This window comes from Amphiprion ocellaris, chromosome 10, assembly GCF_022539595.1.
Source record: "Amphiprion ocellaris isolate individual 3 ecotype Okinawa chromosome 10, ASM2253959v1, whole genome shotgun sequence".
Classification (NCBI taxonomy): domain Eukaryota; kingdom Metazoa; phylum Chordata; class Actinopteri; family Pomacentridae; genus Amphiprion; species Amphiprion ocellaris.
The window spans coordinates 18,183,756-18,202,721 of NC_072775.1; the positions used below are offsets into that span (position 1 = coordinate 18,183,756).

At 41.2% G+C, this 18,966-nt stretch overlaps 1 protein-coding gene across 3 annotated transcripts; it reads right to left on the reverse strand.

Moving 5' to 3' along the window:
• Positions 1-4,799: 4,799 nt before the first annotated feature.
• ss18 (SS18 subunit of BAF chromatin remodeling complex) lies at positions 4,800-18,632 on the reverse strand. Of its 3 annotated transcripts, XM_023287880.3 has the most exons (11): positions 18,451-18,632; positions 17,902-17,978; positions 17,722-17,806; positions 16,130-16,286; positions 11,787-12,017; positions 11,468-11,638; positions 11,076-11,153; positions 9,421-9,543; positions 7,622-7,752; positions 7,106-7,168; positions 4,800-6,364 (listed from the first exon to the last, which is right to left on the reverse strand). In XM_023287880.3, exons 1-10 carry the CDS (start codon positions 18,517-18,519, stop codon positions 7,151-7,153), a joined length of 1,140 nt encoding a protein of 379 aa, XP_023143648.2. In that variant the 5' UTR covers positions 18,520-18,632; the 3' UTR covers positions 4,800-6,364; positions 7,106-7,150. The 3 variants fall into 3 exon arrangements, with proteins under 3 accessions (XP_023143648.2, XP_023143647.2, XP_023143649.2); XM_023287879.3 differs by lacking the exon at positions 7,106-7,168 and having other exon boundaries at positions 18,451-18,631; XM_023287881.2 differs by lacking the exons at positions 7,106-7,168; positions 11,076-11,153 and having other exon boundaries at positions 18,451-18,631.
• Positions 18,633-18,966: the final 334 nt, after the last annotated feature.

Genomic DNA, 18,966 nt, shown 5'->3' on the forward strand with positions numbered 1-18,966 from the left:
GGCCAATATCCATATTAATTACAAAAAAGGAAAAACAATGCATATGTATTGAATAAAATATAAAAGAGATTTGTCAAACACATACGAATTACGACCACCTTCTAATTGCATTTTCTTATGATGTTGATTCCCTCACTAGGCAAGTGTTAAATACCACAAATGTAATTTTCTTTACATTGCATAGAAATTCCACACAAGCTGTTGTTGACTGGACTAAACGGGTATCACACACCCTATCCTACAGTTTAATCTTTACAAAAGCCGATCCTGGAAAAACAAGATCCTCAGTCATTTGCACATCAGTTCACACTGTTTATTGCAATTAGTCTGATTATTCATAACATCTTCCTGAGCATCCTATTGTAGTCGGCCAATCCAGGAAAGTGATTTATATCCGGTCGAGTGTCATGGGGGAAGGAAGTGAGATGTTTGGAGTTGTTCTGTGGCAACATGCACACGCCCCCACTCACATGGACAACCCCTCAGAGCTTGGCAACTCTCCAGAGCCATGCAGGGGCGGCGGAGTACAGCGGGAGCCTGAGTGAGAAGCACACATTGTGCACTGCGGGACCCCACCAGCCCCGGCCCGAAGGCACAACTCTCAAGGACATGGAGAACTGGGGCAGAGAACTTCCAAGCTTCCCACTGTTAGGGCAGGCTGAGAAAAAAGGGAAAGTTTCCAAAGTGTCTCCGTCTGTGCGAGCGTAGCTGGTGAAATGTGTTGTGAAGTGAAGTACGCCGATTCTCTTGATCTGTAAACACTAATCTTGCAAATGTTTCTTGAATATGCAAACGTTCTAGGCAGTGTGTTGATGGAGGTGAGAATAAAACTGCAGAATTCACACCTAAATCCAGTTATGTGTTAAAAACAGGGGTTACAAGTCATACAAGTGGGTTGCAGCCAAGGAAAAAGGGTTCGAATGAAGGAGTAACAGTCAGGCAGTAATACTATGTGTGTGCACGTAGATGAACATAGCTGGGTTTGTGTATTTATCTCAGTGTATCCACACACTGATCTCCTAGTCAAATATAATTACTGACTTGTATGACACCCCAGCAAGTGATACATTTGAATCAATGGCTTGTATAGCCTCATGGTGCCTATGGAGGGAATTGTAAGTCTAGGTTTTGCAGACAAATAAGAATGTAATCTAAAAAAAAAGTACGTTGCAGCTTACTGCTCCAAGAACTGTGGTGTATATTATTTCAAAAAAAGTCGCAAATCAGTGCATATTTAGTCTTTGCATTGTGTTTTAGGGTGGATTTGTGCAATGATTTGAAGTTGTTTTGGATATTTCTGTGAAACTTGGTAGGATGTAGCCCTGTGATAGACTGGCAACCTGTCCAGTGTGTCCCCTGCCTTCATCCCAAGCGGGATAAACTCTAGCCCCCTCCCACAATCTTAATGAGGATTTAGCGGTGTATATATAATGGATGGATGATAGAAAGTGATGTATATTCTGTTTTCATATAAAACTGTAGGACAAAAAGGCAATGTCCACGGCCAGGACAGGCAGTGGTACCAGCAGCCCTTTCGTTCATTGTCCTTCCAGTCAGGAGCTCAGGTTTACCGTGGGTCAGCCCTCCCCCCTAAACCCCCCCATTTCTGCATCAGGGGGAAGGAGCCACACTGATCCGAGATTGAGTACCCCCAACCAAACCTTACTACATCGACCCACGCCACCATCCTGGGCCTCTAATGGAAGTCCTGGGCATCCAGACGCCTCCCCCGCTCCGACATGGACGTCAAGTAGCGCTCTTCTCATCACTGGAAGCAGCAGGCCTCACAGCCCTCCTTTTCTCTCCCTGGGACTGGCTTTTTTGGAACATTGCAGGCAGATGTGTCCAGATGAGCACGTTCTAATTTGTGGGCCCAGGTTAATGCTCCGCCAGAAGCCCCAGAGGATCAATAGCTTTATTTCCCTAAAATGCCGGCGTGGTGAGAACCAGCTCACGGGGTGCTTTTAATACCGCCACAGTTCCAGCGATGACTGGGTTGTATTGATTGTGCCCATGTGGAACTACGTGCGCCTTCTGGGGAAGGATCTATTTGTGTCACCCTGGGCTGGGATGGGGGCTCCACTGGAGGAGTAGAGAGCTCAGCCAATGGAGGATGCCAAAAACATCAAAACAGCCATGTTTACAGATTACCCAAAGGGAAAGCAAATTACAGCAATTATGCAGGCTGTGGGAATACTGATATCAGCATACCTGCTATTTTACCTAGAGACTACTTTTCTGAGGCAAGAACACATACAAAACAGCACACTCAGTTTGATTTGATGGCTAAACCCTCTACAAAAGATGGGATTTAAACAAAGCACTGCACATCTAATGTGCATGCAAAACAATGTCTTTCTAGGGGATCACTATGTTTGTGTGTGTCAGGTCCAAAAAATATTTTCAGTTGTTTTGAAACTCGATGTAATAGCCTATCCGAATGTCTGTGCAGCAAGTATGTATCTGGCAGACATAATGATGAACACGTAACACGGACTGTCATCTCCACCATATTTTATTATTTTTCTCCCAAACAATAGCAATTATTCATTCTTTGTAAACACTGCAAATTGCTTTACAGAAAACTCATTTACCCTTCCAGCATTTATCTCATATATCAGCACGGAGACAACATACAGAGGAGTCCTCTCCAAATCACGGGCCTTTGTTTGCAGCTGTCGTGACATATTCATGACTGGGGCCATAATAGTCAGATTCCTGTTATATCCCCCAGGGAGAGCAGAGAGAATGGTGTCACATCCAATTACTGCGGCACACTGTAGAGGTAAATCAAAACTCGTGCCATGAACTCTGGAATCTGAGGTACACACACACACACACACACACACACACACACACACTGTATGAGCAAAGCCAGACAACAGTTATATCAACATTGATAGAATATTGGAAAACACATTCTCCTGGTAACTTGGAGGTCATATATGGATTACACAAGGAAATGGGATTGGCTGGAGGCTGTTGGCTGCCTTCTCCTCCTCAAAACATAAATTGACATAAGATCCGGGAGTAAGCAAGGCAGACAACGCTTACTCAAGATTTTACAGTTATGGATTTGTTCGCCAGTGTGCAGAAATTGAAATTGCAGATGAGGACAATGATATGGCCCTTATTGGATGAGGAACAATCAGGTCACCGTGTTCACCCACACCTTCTCCATGGCACCAGTAAGATGCTTTTTTTTTTTTTCTGCAGAGCGAAATGGATGCCTTTGTCTTTTTTTCCTCCACAGTAGTCTTTGGGAGGCCTGGTGGTTTGGTGGTTGGAGGGTATCTCAGCAGTGCATAGCCCCGTTTCACCCTGGAGCGGTGCAAAGCTCCTGCCCAATAAAACAGGCTGCATCCCCAGGGCCCCTCCCTCAAGCCTCCAGTCAGCGCTTGTTTTTGCACCATTTATTTAGTGTGACACATCTCCAATTAAACTGTGGAGGCTGCTGCATTCCCCCCATAACTACCTCTTATACCTCCCCATAGACTTTCTGTCACACTGAGAGTGTGGGTATGAGAGAGTGAAAAGGAGAGTTAGTGGGAGAGAGAGAGAGAGAGAGAGAGAGATCACATCTTGCCTGCCAGCTATGATCACAATGTCATTTTCTCCTCAGTGGTTAGGAGCCTCCTCTGAAAGGTGCCCTGAATTATAATTATCAAAATATTGAACAAGATAATCATCCTCTTAAATGATGCTGCCACTTCGCTCTCACCATCACGGAACATGCATGGACTAATGCTCTCCTGTAAGCTTCCCTGATAACTCATTTACAACCACACAGCAAGAGTCTTCACTTTAACGGAATTGAAGACTCTGCTTTGGAATACCGAGTTAGTCATCAATGAACCACCGCAGACAAATACATTTCCAACCGGACTTCCCCCACTGCTCTGCTTTAAGTTGTGCGTCCATCAATTTAAATTCTTGTGCGCTTAAAGGAGATCTTTCATAGGAGGTGAGAGTCTCTTTGCCACCTCTTCATCCTCCCACAACGGCCCCAGACACAGTCACAGGAGGAGTGACTTTGTCCGACCCCAATACCGTCTGCGAGAGCGCAGCTGAGGGCAGCAGCTGCCAGGGAGGACTGGTGGGGGAGCGCCCAAAACGCCAGCTCTGCCAAGCGGAGGGGCCGGGGGGAGCCCCAGTGGCAGCTGGGAAGGGTGGGGCAGCCAGCTGTGAAGCAGCAGGGTGGTGGGGTGACTAGGCGACGCCACTAAACCTGAGCAGGGATACACAAATGTGCACACAAGCACGTACGAAACTCAAACATAGGCAAAAAGTTCACACTTTGCTTCTTCTTTCCTTAAAGCACTCCTCTTGCGCTCGGCCACATTTGCGCACGCACTCATTATCGGCGCCAAGGCAACCCGAGCAGTTTGTGGCCCTCTTAACACCAACACCACTGTCCCATCACGTGCTTCGGCCACACATCTGGCGTACCATCTGTATCACTCCCCCCAATGTGACAGGTAGTCCCTCTCTTTCTCTGGAGGGAGCAGAAGGGGAAAGAGGGACACGGAAGGTAATTTTGGGTGTAAATGTGCTCTGGACCTCTCTGGATGCATCTGGACAAAGCAGGCATGCTGCTGAGCAGGGCAGGGTCATTATCAGTTGGAAACTGACTACCAGGTAGCAGAAGAAGACAAAACAATTATATCATACTGTCACATTATGACAGCACCAATAGCGCATGTCTTGTTTATGTTGTGGTCAGGATAAATGCTTTTGCATGTTTGCATTTACAGTCTCTCAAAAGGTCAAACGCCATAAATTACACAGGTCAGAATGTATTAAAGATTCTTCCAATTTATTATAATGTACAGTTATACATTGCCATGACACAAATGTGACCACCACTTAAATGAGGTGTAGAATGAAAAATATTAAAACAGCCATATAAACAATACCAGAGGACGTTGAATTCCTCTTCTTTATGCCGCTGTACATATGGGATCAATAAAATATGCACCATAATACAGATATCAAGCCAGTGATATAAAACTGCACAACCAGTCTTTACTGTGAAATTAAGGAATCCATTTCAGAACATTATTTTCACATCTTATGTTACATATTTGACAGTAACAATCTTTATTATTCACACACAACACTATTTGAATGACATCAACTTAGACGTTTATTCAAAGGGGAAAGGGATTCCAGCACTGTCAACTAACCAACTAACATTGTAGACTAACGAAGCAAAGTATTTGTCAGAAATGTCTGTTATACCAAGTTTGACCTTTCCCATTCACCAATTTGCAGTCAATGGACAAGACTGAGGTGCTTGTATAGAAAAAAAAAAGGCTCCAGAATGCATTAAGTTACAATTTGCAGTGGCACCTGCTACATATTACCTCTCTGGGTACATTTGTAAAATAAGGCCAATGGTCATTCCTCTATCAGGTAATGTGTTTTAAAAATCTACTACTGATCCAAATTTAAGATTTTTTCCATTGTCAAAACTCAACACAGAACAAAGCCGTTGTTATGTGTTTTTTCAGACATCAAATGTTTCCCAATTTCAGGTCTGCCGGTCATATTTGTTCTTTGAAGACTTTCTGTGCATGTCACATAATTTTCACATAAAGTATTCAGTGTCCATGTCACTGGAGTAGCAGATCTTAGTGAAAAGTTACACAGTTTGACAACAAAGAAAATGTGCTGGATGGGATCTTCATTAAAGAGCATTTAAAAAAAAAAAAAAACATTGACACATACACTTCATGAAATAAACAACACAGCTGTAGTACTAGTTTCCAATGTCTTATACAAAGTTAGCTTGATCTAAAAAGCATAAAATATATTTTTACATCATCACATACATCAAGACATGTACCATGGCCTAGCTGGAAGTTCATCTGGTGCAATATTTCATCTAAACGTCCCCACATGTTTCCCTACTGCTGGCATTATTGCTTCTTATGATCAGGGAGTTGAAGGATAGAGAAACAATGCACCACAGTAAAATGAAACTGTACATTTAAATCATCTGTTATTCAAAATTTTGTTAGCCCATTTCACAATCTGCAATGCTAAAGGATAAGGCAGTTCCATTTTTAAGGCATTGCTGTTTTGAGACATACTGGACCAGAGGGTGAGTCATGCACTCTGACACTGTCATGTCAATGTACATGATGAACAAACATTTTGTAGGCAGGGATAAAAGCCCAAAGAGAGGGGGAAAATGTATCTTGTATTTTTGAGTGTTGTGTGTTTGTGTCCGAGAGAATCTCAGTGAGCTGAAACCATCATTAAAGTCTGCTTAGCAGTTGACCAGAGGTCAGAGCTCTGAAAGAGCAGAGCTGTGGAGAAGGCTGACCATCTCTCATTGCTGGTAATTTCCATACTGGCCCTGTAGAGAGAAATACGACAGACTCGTGTTACTGATCTTGTCAAAAACACAAAGTAAAAGCTTATGTTCACAAATCTCAACAGAGTGCAAACAAACATCAGTGGTTTCAACCATATCATACTGCAAACCATGATTTATGCCTTCATTGACTGGTATTAACCAGCAGGTGGCAGCATGGCCTCACAACTTGTGAGCTCTAAATGCTAACTTGATACCTTAGGTTTCGGCAGCAGCATGGTAGAGGACGATATTCCTTACTAACTAGTAGACACTAGTTTCAAGTGACACAAATTCAGTGTAATAAACAGTATTTGATGCATTCCAGAACAGGGGTCGAAGTACGTGTCTGGCATTAATGAAAAATGTAATGGAAACCAATTCAGAAAGAATGATTTGACAGTCTGATACATTTAACATTTTCATTCAGATAGAGTTTTATCAAAATAGTCATTAAAACCAGTCTTGTAAATTGGAGAGCTTACAGACACAGTCAAAGCATGTGAGCTTTTGGCTGTCTCACTGCAGACTAAGCATGCTGTGTTTCTGGACCTCATGACTTACAATTCGACCCCTGGTTAATAACAAAACAAGAGTAAAATTAAGAAAAGGAAAAACTTAAGAAAAAGAAAGATGGGAAAGGATAAAGACATAAGAGAGACAGAAGAAACATAACAAATGCAAATTAAGGCTAGGTGGTCAAGCGTCTAGATTGGACGTTGAGGTCTTCACAGCAACCATTACCTTTGCTTCTTACAGAGCTAGTCAGGGGTTCAAATCCCCGGGTCTTTATTTCCTCATGTGCCCCTGAATATTCAAAGATAAAGATATCAAAGTGTAGCTGTGGTCCCCACATAAGACCACAGGAAATACAGGGCAACAAATAGATCTCCCTTTAAACACTAGAGCAGTCTGCATCAAGTTTAAGGAAGAATCCTCTTTAAAGCCCTCATATTTCACTGGAATGGCATACCACATTAGCCAGAATATATAACCAAGACTCAGCTTAACAAGTGAAAGACAATACTAACACATACACTCTTTGGGAAGAACAGATTTAACCACCCAATATGATGACAGCATGCATAACATACTACCTTTTAATGTTTACCTTCTAACTTCATTGACATTGATCTCTGGTCTCACTGAGAACTATACAAAATATACAGCTTAGTCTGGCAATAAATATAAAAAGGGACAAACTAAATCCATTGTTTAGACTAGTCTCTGTGGCTCTGCAGGTGTTGTGGCTATACTCACCTGGTCATAACCATATGGGCGCTGCTGTTGGCCCTGGGGGGGTCCGGGCTGAGGAGGGCGATAGCCCCCATACTGCTGCCCCTGCCCCTGAGGATAGTTAGGATACTGTCCTGGGGCACTTTGAGAGGGACCTACAACAGACATTGAGAACTTAGGTTAAAATGATCTACATCTGACAGCCTTAAAAGGTACCTACAACCTTCAAAAAGTATGTTACAACACAAACCGTGAATTCAACTCCTTCTAAATCTGTCTGCACATTTTGCTTCCAGAATCACACAAATACTGGTCAACATGGGCACTTTATTTTGAATACAGGAGCAGTTAAAAATCTGTAATGAGTTTAATAGAGACAAAAAATAACAAATCGTAGCCCATCCAAAAGATTAGTTTCAGTTGAAATATGTATGAGCAGAGAATTATATTATAGGCAAATTTGATGCAACCAGTATTCACATTATCACCTGCTGAGGAAGAGGTGTTTGAATGAAACTCAGGTTTAGACTCAAACAAAAGAACCCAGTGGGTAGATATCCCAAGTTTTGCTCATTAACTGTCTGTGTTTCATATTTGTTATTCAGAGAACTTTGGGGAATCCCTATTATTTTACCATCACTAGTAGGCTGCAATAAAAAGCTGATAGATGACAAAAAGAGGATGGCAGATAGTTCAGACCTATTTGTTTAGGCTGCCTCCACAACGCCTGACTCAGTAATGAATGAGTGAGTCGGGATGAAGCCAGTGGTTCCCTAATGCAAGGAGACATCAAGGAGATTCTGGTGGTCTTCATTAGAGGAGCAAGCGTCATTTAAAAAAAATGAAGATCTCTTCATCAGCCCCCGTACACTGCAGCTATCTTTACAGACGCCGTGAAGGACCAAGCAAAGCCTGACTGGGGTTGAAGTCAAATGAGGCCCACGCAGCATCGTTAGGCGCTCATAATGCCTTATGCTGTTGAGTATAACCTTGTGAGGGCCTGAGAGAGCAAGCATGTGTATGTGCCAGATGGATCTCACCTCACAGCCTCTGCCTCTCTGCTAGCTCATTACTAACATGAGCTCTGGCTCAGACAGAGGGTGAGTGATGGAAAGTTCCAGTGAAAAATTGGATGAGGAAAAAAGCCCGTAGAGCTTTGAGAACTATTCTTACATTGCTAGTCAAACATTTTTAGATACCACTTTATTGACTTTGGTTTAACAGTTACGTCTCAAAGCACTGGTCTAAATGTGAAAACCCTAATGGTAGAAAATAAAGGCCATTAATTATGAGATGTCTGTCTTGAAGAATTCTTCTACCATTTTATAATTTGTATTTTTCCTTTGTTGTCATGAGTGCCAAATATAATGAGACCTAAGATGCTTGAACAAATATCAAGCGATATGCCTTTAATCAAATTGTTTAACTATTTATTCAAAATGCAGAGTTCAACATTTCATTGTGGGCAGTCTGCGCATCCTTTTCCCAATTTCTAAGCACATTAGCTAGAGCTGCTTTCCTACTTCCTAAGAACAGTGTGATATATCAAACCGAAGCACCGGGAGAAATTCTAATGTGTTGCTATCCACCACTACTGATTAAATGTCTATTCCACCAAGCTTGAATCCCCTAACCATTCATTAAGGTGGTCCTTTAATTCCTTGCTCTTGATGATGTCTTGACATACACTTGGCACAGTTACAATAAGCACCAACTCACTCAGGAGGAGTTAGTATTCACAGTTAAAACTGCATCCAAGGAGAGAGCTGATGGTGCCTCCTACAGGACAAACATGTGCCTCTATTCAAGAAAAAGCAACTCACCGTAACCCTGCTGCTGTGGTGGGTAGCCCTGCTGACCTGGGTACTGCTGTTGAGGAGGATAGCCCTGCTGCTGGGGAGGGCCTTGCTGGTACGCTTCCTGCTGTTGGCCATACTGGGCATTACCTTCAAGAAGGGGGGGTAACGTCAGGCAATATGAGCAATGTGTTCACAACTACAGCACAATAGCAATGCAGACACATACACATTAAGTAAAGATTCTTAAAATGCTCTTACTTAGAGACCAGTTTTACTGTTGAAAGTATAATAGTATCTGATATCAACTGACCATAAATGACACACACAGTACTATGACAGAAATTTGAGTGCTTTAACTCATTTACAGTCAGTGTCCTGCTACCATTTAAGTATCAAGCAATGTATAGAATCAGCATAGATAAGACATTAAGTGTTTGGATACAAACTGATGTGATAATCTGTATGTTTGTACTATAAATGGTAACAAAAGTGCATCTTAATTTACACAAATTAATTCTTAAACAAATTCATGTCAAAATTATCCTGAGCACACGAGGAAGGTATAAAGATGTTATCTATAATAGCACTGTTGTGAGGAATTCTCCTATGGCCTATGAATGCCTTCATTAGAATACAGTGGCTGCAAACTGTATTCATTATTACATAAACCTAAATGAATACCTTCAATTTATTTGTGTATTGCCTGGAATTTACAACAGTAAAAGTAATCTCAGCGGAATAAAATTAAACAGATCCTATTATTGAGAAGTTCCTAGAATAAAATAGTGTCTTGATGGCAGAATTGTGAACACCAATATTTTAGAAATTCATTTTTTTTTTAAATGTCAAAATGACTACAATTTATTTATTTCAAAAACAAAAGCAAAACAGTTGTGTTTGAAAGGTCAAAGGAAAATAGTGTAGTCAGTAGAGGGTAAAAACAAAACAAACCACAAAAAAGTAAATGTTAATTGGACAAAGAAAGAGAAGGAGTTTTGTATTTTCTTCTTGGCAACAGAACATCACTAAACACATCAACAGAGACACTCTGCAGTGTAACGGCTGTTTATAAATATTTGAAGGAGAATGCAATGGTGCCATGTTTTGGAAAAACAGTCAGTGGCTTATATGTCACTAGTGCTGTGCTTCCATAATAACAAATTATTTACTGTGGGTGCACATGATTAGAAGTGCTTACGCTGAATACGAATACACTAAATTGCTACTTCACCAAAAATCCATTCAAGTAGTATGCCATGTGGTTAGAAGTGTTAAGTATCACATGGCATTTTTCTTCAGTGAGAATCCAAAGGATTACTATATGACTATAATATAATTGTCATACAGCTTTCACCATAAAGACTAAGATATGACTGTCCCTGCCTTTTCTTTCACACCAACAGGTCAAGTACCTGTCATGACTTGGGGGCCGGGGTGGGATTGGGTGGGGGTCGCATTACACAACTTAAATAGGGTGCACCTCTGGCATGTGGATGTTTCCTCAAAATCAGACACCATATTTTGTCTTTGAGCCCAAATTCACTTTAATTTCCCCAGAAAATAATGAAGAAACTGAAAGTTTGCCTTTGTTGCAGTTTCTTTGCATCATTTGTGTTTTAACACAACTCCTGGGTTGATTTGTTGATGGTTTTCTCCAAGTGACTGGAGGGTTCTCCTACCTTCTGAGGCTCCCTGTCCTGCGTGACTGTACTGGTCCCCATAGTAGTCTTCCTGCCCTGGGTACTGCTGAGGGGGTCCTACATACACATACACACAACATACACACAAGTAGATTCAAGGTGTTGTTGGACTGGTTGTGTGAGGGGAAGAGTAGAGAGGATGGGTTCCTTGCCGCTAGTTCTTGTTAGAAAGCTTTCTTTTGGTCATGTGACTAATTTTATAGAGGCTGGAGGCTTTAGGTTACATCTTTAGTCATCAAGATGTCTGTGAGCTACAGAAGTGTAAACAGAGGAAAGGAACAAGAGTAAGAAATGCAAGAGGGTGGGTTAGGGAGAAGAAAGACCAACACTCACAACTTGCACACATAAGAGTCACACTCTGAGGGGTATACCTTGCTGTGGGGGTCTGTAGGGAGGCATTGGCCTCTGTCCCATGACATGATTCCCTTGGTTGACCTGGCCCATCATACCCATTGGGTTCTGTTGTCCCTGGTAGTGCTGTCCACCACCACCAGGAGGCATGTTATACTGCTGTGAGGGAGGCTGCTGGTGCATCATCGGGCCTGCGATACAACCAGCAATAAGCTAACTCTCAAACTGTACAGGATGGACAGGTTATTCAAGTAGTATGTGGCTAATCACAAACACCAGTAAGTAAGATGATAAGGAAATCAACACAACCGCATGGATACCAAGAAATTGTTGTTTTACCTTGATTGGGCTGCATGTTCATGTTTGGACGAGGCCCATAGTTTCCCATGGGTTGGCCCTGGGTCATATTCATTTGGCTCTGAGCTGGCATGCCTTGGGAGGACGGGACAGTGTGATTGTAGCCACCCATCGAGCCATGGCTGCTGGGGGGCATATTCATAGTGCCACTGGGCATGTTTGGGGGCTGGGTGGGGCCTGGACCAGGACCTTGCATGGGCATGTGATTAGGACCTGGAAAACAGCAGTACAAGAGACTCATGATTATTTGAAAAAAGAAACAAAAAAACAAACAAACCAAACAAAAAGACAGTAGTACACAGTAGTAAATTTGAATCTGTCCTTCACTGCAGTTATATATGCAATTTCCTGCTAATATAGTATTAAAATGCAATCCATATCCAATTAGAACTTTTGTTAATGAGATCAAATGCATGTTAATAAATAGCACAAACACACACAGAATGCATAGGGATTGGGATTCAGCCAGATCAGATTTGGAGGTGGTCAGGCTCACATTGTGATCAAATCCCAGACAGATGTAAAAGTTATCTGTACAATATGACCACATTCTGAAGAAAAAACATCAGACCCACAAGTTGAAGTTGAATCCAACTTCAATTCTCCTTGCCAACCCATGTAATTGAAAATGAGAATCAGTTCTCAACCAACTTGCCTGGTTAAAAAAAGGTTAAATAAAATACTTTTTTTTTTTTTAATTAGGTGGGTTGCATGATCTGTTCTGAGCCATGTATAGTGATGCATCAACCAGCCTAGTCTAATTTACATGCGCATTAAGATCAGATCAAACTGTGGCCACAATACATTTTAACAACTGAAGGGAAGGCAAATACCTATTGATACCCCTCCTACACATTTATACTACAGACAGGATGTTCAGGTCTACTGGACCCAGGGCTAATAAAAGTGTGGAAATTGTAGGTCCTGTGTACCTTCACGCTGTCATCCTCCTCCTGTCTGGGCCTGCTGTTAGTGTGTGGATGTGTGTGCGTTTTATGTTTCTGCCCCTGCCGTTCCTGCACAAGGTTGCAACATTGTTGCAAAATTCAAGCACCAACACCGTCTGCTCTCACATTGTTGCACATTTTAGCCTCTGTCTTGCGGGAACCAGTCTATATTTTCTCATACTCTATCCCAGCTGCAAATTGGGGCGGGACACAATAAATATAGCTTTGTGAGTGTGGTTCCTTATCACAACTGATCAAGATGGCCAAAAGATTCACTGTTCAGAGGGCCTTGCAATTGATTTTGGAAGAGAGAGAAGTTTTTGATGATGATGTAGAGGATTGTGAGGATCACATTTCTGAAAATTCAGAGTTTGACAGTGACTTTGAAGAAGAGAATGAGATTAAGCATCAGCTAGTTCCAAGACGAGTCACAGGACCAGAACAAGCCCGTCAACAGCTTGCAAGTGAAGAAATATGGATGTCAAAAAATGGTGAGATTGAACGGTCTTCTTGCCCAAGAAATGAGCCACCCCACGTCTGCCAATGTGATAAGGATGCAACCAGGGCTAACAGGGATGGCAGTGCATGACATCAAGTCTTCTTTAGAGCTTTTCATCCCAGATTTTATCCAGAAAAGTATTCTGGATTGCACTAATTTAGAAAGAAGGTGTATTTTTGAAAAGAGAGGTGGAAGGAGATGAAATAAACCTGTTTACATGTCTACTATGGGGTTCTTATCCTCGTCGGAGTTTTCAGGACCAAAAGGGAATCGGGAATGGGATACAGAAACTGGCAGAGAACTTTTCCGTGTATGTCTCTGGAAAACTTCCACCTAATTTCCAGGACTATTCGCTTTGATAACCAAGACGACAGATCGGCTCCACAGCAGAGAGGCAAGCTACCATCAGGACAGCGTGGGACAAGTGGGTGCACCGCCTCCCCCTGTTTTACAACCCTGGGCCCAGTGCCACCAGCTGATGCCATTTATGGACCGCTGCCCCTTTCGGCAGGATTTACCATCTAAACCTGCAAAATATGGTATGAAGATCTGTGCTGCCTATTATGCCACTTCCTCATATGCTTAGAACTTACAAGTCCACATAGGGAAGCTGATGGAGCCCCCGAGAAAGATCAAGGAATGCAAGTTGTCCTGGACATGACTCAGGGACTCAATGGACACAACATCACATGCAACAATTCTTTTACCTCGTACAAGCTGGGACAGGAGCTCCTAAAGAGGAAGCCGACCGTGGTGCGAAAGATATGGAAAAACAAATCTGAGCTGCTACCCAAACTGCTGATTACAAAGAAAAGGCCTCTCAAGTCTTCCAAGTTTGTGTACATGACTGACACATTCGTGGTATCCTATGTGCCAAAGAAAGGGAAGAATATAGTGCCTATGAGTACACTGCACAGGGATGGGAGAATCTGTGGCCAGTAACATCAAAAACTAGACATCATCATGGATTATAATGCCACAAAAGCAGTGGTAGACAGCATGGACAAGCTGGTGAGTGCCTACAGCTGCAAAAGGAGGACCCTACACTGGCCACTGGTGATATTCTTTGACATATTGGACATCTCAGTGTACAACACCTCTGTCATGTGCATGGTACTGAACCCAGAGTGGAACAGTGGGACGCTCCAGAGGAGATGCTTCTTTCTCAAGGAACTGGGAAAGGTACTGGTGAGATCTCAAATCCAGAGAAGACAACATGTTCCAAGAACCTCTGCAGCCATCATGAAGAGGATTCAGGAGGAGAATGCTGGTGGCCCATCAACCCAATCTACAGAACCACCATCTCCAGAGCCTTAAGTAAATGTGTGATGCTGTTGCAGTATATGTTTGACACTCATGCTTTGTGTGAGAGAGGCGTTACTACAATTCCTTATCTTTTCATTATTTTAGGTTGCGGCCGGCGGCAACACAAAGACGCACTGCAAAGTGTGTTGAGCAAAGATGGACAGAAAACCACAAAACACACTACCAGTCAAATGTTTGGACATATCTTCCCATTCAATGTTTTTTTTATTTATTTGTAATATTTTCTACATTGCAGATTAACACTTTTTTGTGTACAACATAATTCTATATATATTCTTTCATAGTTTTGATGTCTTCAGTATTAATCTACAATGTATAAAATAATTAAATAAAAACTATTGAATAAGAAGGTGTCCAAACTTTTGACTGGTAGTGTACATGCATCAAGTGCGAGAAGTACATAAGCAACACACACGCAGTAAAACTCTGCCCCTCATGTGTTGTGTAGACTCAAATGAAAAGGCAGTGTGTTCAATGGGGCTGATGTGTTGTCTAGACTGACATGATTACTGTATTTGTTCAACTTGCAGCGTGTAAAATGATGTGAATGGGTTACATTTCTAATGAAGTTCAAATAAATAAAAGTCAGTAGTTATGGAAAACCTTGCTTCATTTGTAAATTTGTTGAATTTTCTCCACCCGTATCTTGATAATTGTTTTTTTTTAAATATGTTTTGTTAAAAAACTAATGAGTTTAATTGCTAAAGGTGATCCAAACAAAGGTAAAGAGCAAACATTAACCATAAATGCCGTTTATATTGCTTGTAATCGGGATGAAGCAAACATCTGTTGAGTATTTTAACATAAAAGTGCTTGACTGTGTTGAATTAAAAACCCAAAAATGCAGCGGGTCCACCAGACCCACGAACACTGGCTGAATAACAAAAATATTAACACCACACAAGGGCAAAGGAAATAAATACAAAAGAAAGTGAACAGCAATCAAATATTTCCAAATTTGTTTGTATGAAGTGAGAATTAACATAACAGGGTGGCCACTCTTTTTACTTTGCAGAAGCTATAAAATTACTCCTAACTGGCCCCAATTTCGAGGATAGTACCTACGTTCTAACCAGCTACAATAAATAACCAGACATATTGAGTCATTCAATGTAAGGCCATAATGTTGACGGTCAGAAGCTATTATCTCTGTTGAGTCACTCAATATAAATTTGAAAACCAGACTAGGTAGCACAGCTGAAGTATATACTACAGTGGTTTATGACAAAGAGCCCCTGACTTGTGTGTGTGTGATACAAATGGCAATCCCTTTCCTTGAACAAAAACTATTTGGTGTTTGTAATACCCAAAAATATATAAAGAAACTGTCTTAAAAAAAGATAAGAAATATGTATAAACTATGGTAGAAATGGAGAGCAAGTCTAAGACCACCACAGCTGGCAAATGGGTGACATCATCCTTGAGCAGAGCGACCTCCCTCACAGTTCTGTGGTGTTGCTAGGCAACTCAAGTGAGACAGGAACTGAGCAAGAAGAAGAAAGGGAAAGGAGAGAAAGACAAGTAATGGAAGTTGAGGTGGGGGCGTTGCTTACCAGGCATCTGTCCATTCATCTGGTTCTGCATATGTGGGGCTGGAGGGCCACCGCTAACCATACCCTCAGAGGGCATGTTGTGACCATGAGGAGGCTGAGGAGGGGGCCCACTTTGGTTCATCCCACCAGGGCCCATCGGCATGTTCTGAGTGGGCGGCTGTAGGCACACAACACAGACACAAAAATACACATCAGCCGTCTACAAACACATCTGAACCGCTCAAAAGTGAAAACTCAAGAAAAAAAGCTGATGAAAGCCAAGATCTCTCTGCTATAATTGAGTTCAACTTTGATTTGATTAAATCAATCAGAGATGACACAATTAAGAAAAAAATAAATAAATTTTTTTATTTATATATATATATATATATATATATATATATATATGTGTGTGTGTGTGTGTGTATAGGAAAATGAACAGGCAGTACAATAAATAGCCTTAAAAGTACCTGAATAAATTGTCCTCCATAAAGTAACAACAAGGAAACATCAATGACTAAATAAGGGAATATAAGCGTCACTTTTACAGAGATTATTCTGCATATGGGCATTTTTGGACCAGCCCGAAAAGGACCATAATAATGCAAATTGAGGATAAAAGATGAAATTCATTTTTTAACTAATTTTGTTAATTGGGGTTTCATTTAGTAAAGCATAAAGGATATTTCTGTTCATGAAATACTCAGAAATAACAGGAAATTGCATAGAGTTCTGTCAGTTAAGACAACAGAGATTCTTTGCACTTACTTTAAGTGCACCAGTCATAGTAGTCATCGCCACAAAGGCCCATTCTGAGCCAAGAAAAACCTTGTTTTACATACATTTATCTCATTATTTAAAACTTCAGGTTTGTTTACAATGCACATCTCTTTCTCTCTCTCTCTCTCTCTCACACACACACACACACACACACACACACACACACAAAATAAGAAATAACACATTATTTCCACTTCAAAGAATACTGCAGTATATTTGCGCAGAACATCCATAGCATTCTGGGACTTACGATAGACTGATTAACTTATCAAAAAAATGTGCATATATTTGCAACAAAAAGGCAAGATATCGAGGCTTTTGCTTCAGTTTGTATGAGGAAACTTAAAAGATGCTCGACTGAACACTCCAAAACATGGTGTCATCAATAAAGTTTTCCAGACTTCAAAAAGCTCCCATGACAAGCATGTAAGACAGTAGACAACAATTTTCAAATGCTGAGCAGTAGAACTTGTTACTAGCAACACTTATAGTACTTGTCAAGTTAGACTGTTTGTCAAGCAAAAAAAAAAGAAAAAAAACAATCCCACCTGTTATTAAAAATTAAATGACACATCTGATGAGCTATTAGTGCAATTTTGCAGTTTTTAGATAAAATATTACTCTGATGTCTGAGAATTTTCTTCTAAAACAAAAGTATGCTTCTTCAGTATTGTTTCAGGTGATTTACCTAAACCCAAATGGCTTGCTTAGGACATAATCTAATACAAAACCTCAACACTCACAGGTAAACTTCATAAACTTATAAGGCCAAGAAGCCACACAATTATAAACAACTCATTCATTCAAATCATTCAGCAAGGACCAATACTCACAGCAGGGAGGAGAGACTGCATGTTCTGATTAGAGTCTGCTATCGTGGCCAGGTACACTAAATTTCTGTGCAGCATCTGCTGATACCTGAATAGGAAGAGAGTCATCAATACGAGCTTTGTGCCTATGTGAAATTAAAATTAATGGAACATGTAGAAAAAAACAAGACTTCATTAACTTACTGTGAACATTCTGCTGTTTTGCCTTTACTCTGGAAGTCCATTATACACTGAATCAGCTGGTTGTTTTCATCAAGTAACTGCAAAGATGAGCGTAGATATTTATATCACATGTGTAATTCTGATTGACAAAATGACAAAATTTTAAACTGTGAAGATCATTCGGCATAGTTAGTCCGTCGCTTGCTGAAGGTCATTCTGGCGTAATTTAAAAACAAAAGGGGGGCGTTTTTGTGAAATGTGAGTGTGCGTTTCTAGCTAACAAAAGACGCGTCTCGCTAGCTAGCCGTCTTCTGCTAACAAAACCGCAGGCCTCCATTCATCTAAAATACAATTCTACGTTAGCTCGACAAACCGAGCTAAGTCGCGCTGTCTACACATGGCGTCAGGATTCCAGGGAGGTTCATATTCACCGCGCTTTGACCCTGTAACATTGTTTCCGATCTACTCACAGTCGGACTTGGATGGGCACTGCTACATTGATTATCTAAACGGCTAGCAGCGTTTCATACCATAGCCTCCATCCTGCGGCGCGCTAAAAAGATGAATTACCTTTTGTATTCCAGCGGGTGTTATATCACCCTTCCCGCGCTGCCTGTGAGGTGCAAACGCCACCGACATGGTGATACTGTTTGAAATTAAAGTGAACTACAGCATAAAAGTCAAAAGTAGCTAACACACTGAACAAATCGGTAGAACTCAGATCACACAGTTCAGAAATACGATGCAATTTCGTAATGCAGTGGTCCGTTCTGGGGGGAGAGCCGTACGTTGAAACACATAGTAGATGACTATTGCTTCTTTTGATTATACATTCATATATAGTGACGACATTAATTTCAGAAAATACACAATAGTTATGCTCATTGATATAGATAGTTAAAAGCAAAGACAATTTGCCGTAAATCAATTACAATGTCACCTATTTTTCGAATAATGGAACAGTCCAGAGCGAGACCAAAAGGCCATGGGGCTGATCAACAAAAGGGGAAACACAGCCGGGGCTCTAATATATGTCTATAGAAATAATAATGTTGCAGATATTTTTAGGGAATAATGGTTGTTTCA

What these genes read in the sequence shown, in the direction of transcription:
- ss18 (XM_023287879.3), bottom strand. Translation starts at nt 18,519, where the DNA reads ATGTCGGTGGCGTTTGCACCTCACAGGCAGCGCGGGAAGGGTGATATA. An exon ending in AGGACAGGGAGCCTCAGAAG is followed by an intron (nt 9,544 to 11,075) that starts GTAGGAGAACCC and finishes CCCTTCTTGAAG; the next exon opens with GTAATGCCCAGTATGGCCAA. An exon ending in GCCCATATGGTTATGACCAG is followed by an intron (nt 6,365 to 7,621) that starts GTGAGTATAGCC and finishes TTCTCTCTACAG; the next exon opens with GGCCAGTATGGAAATTACCA.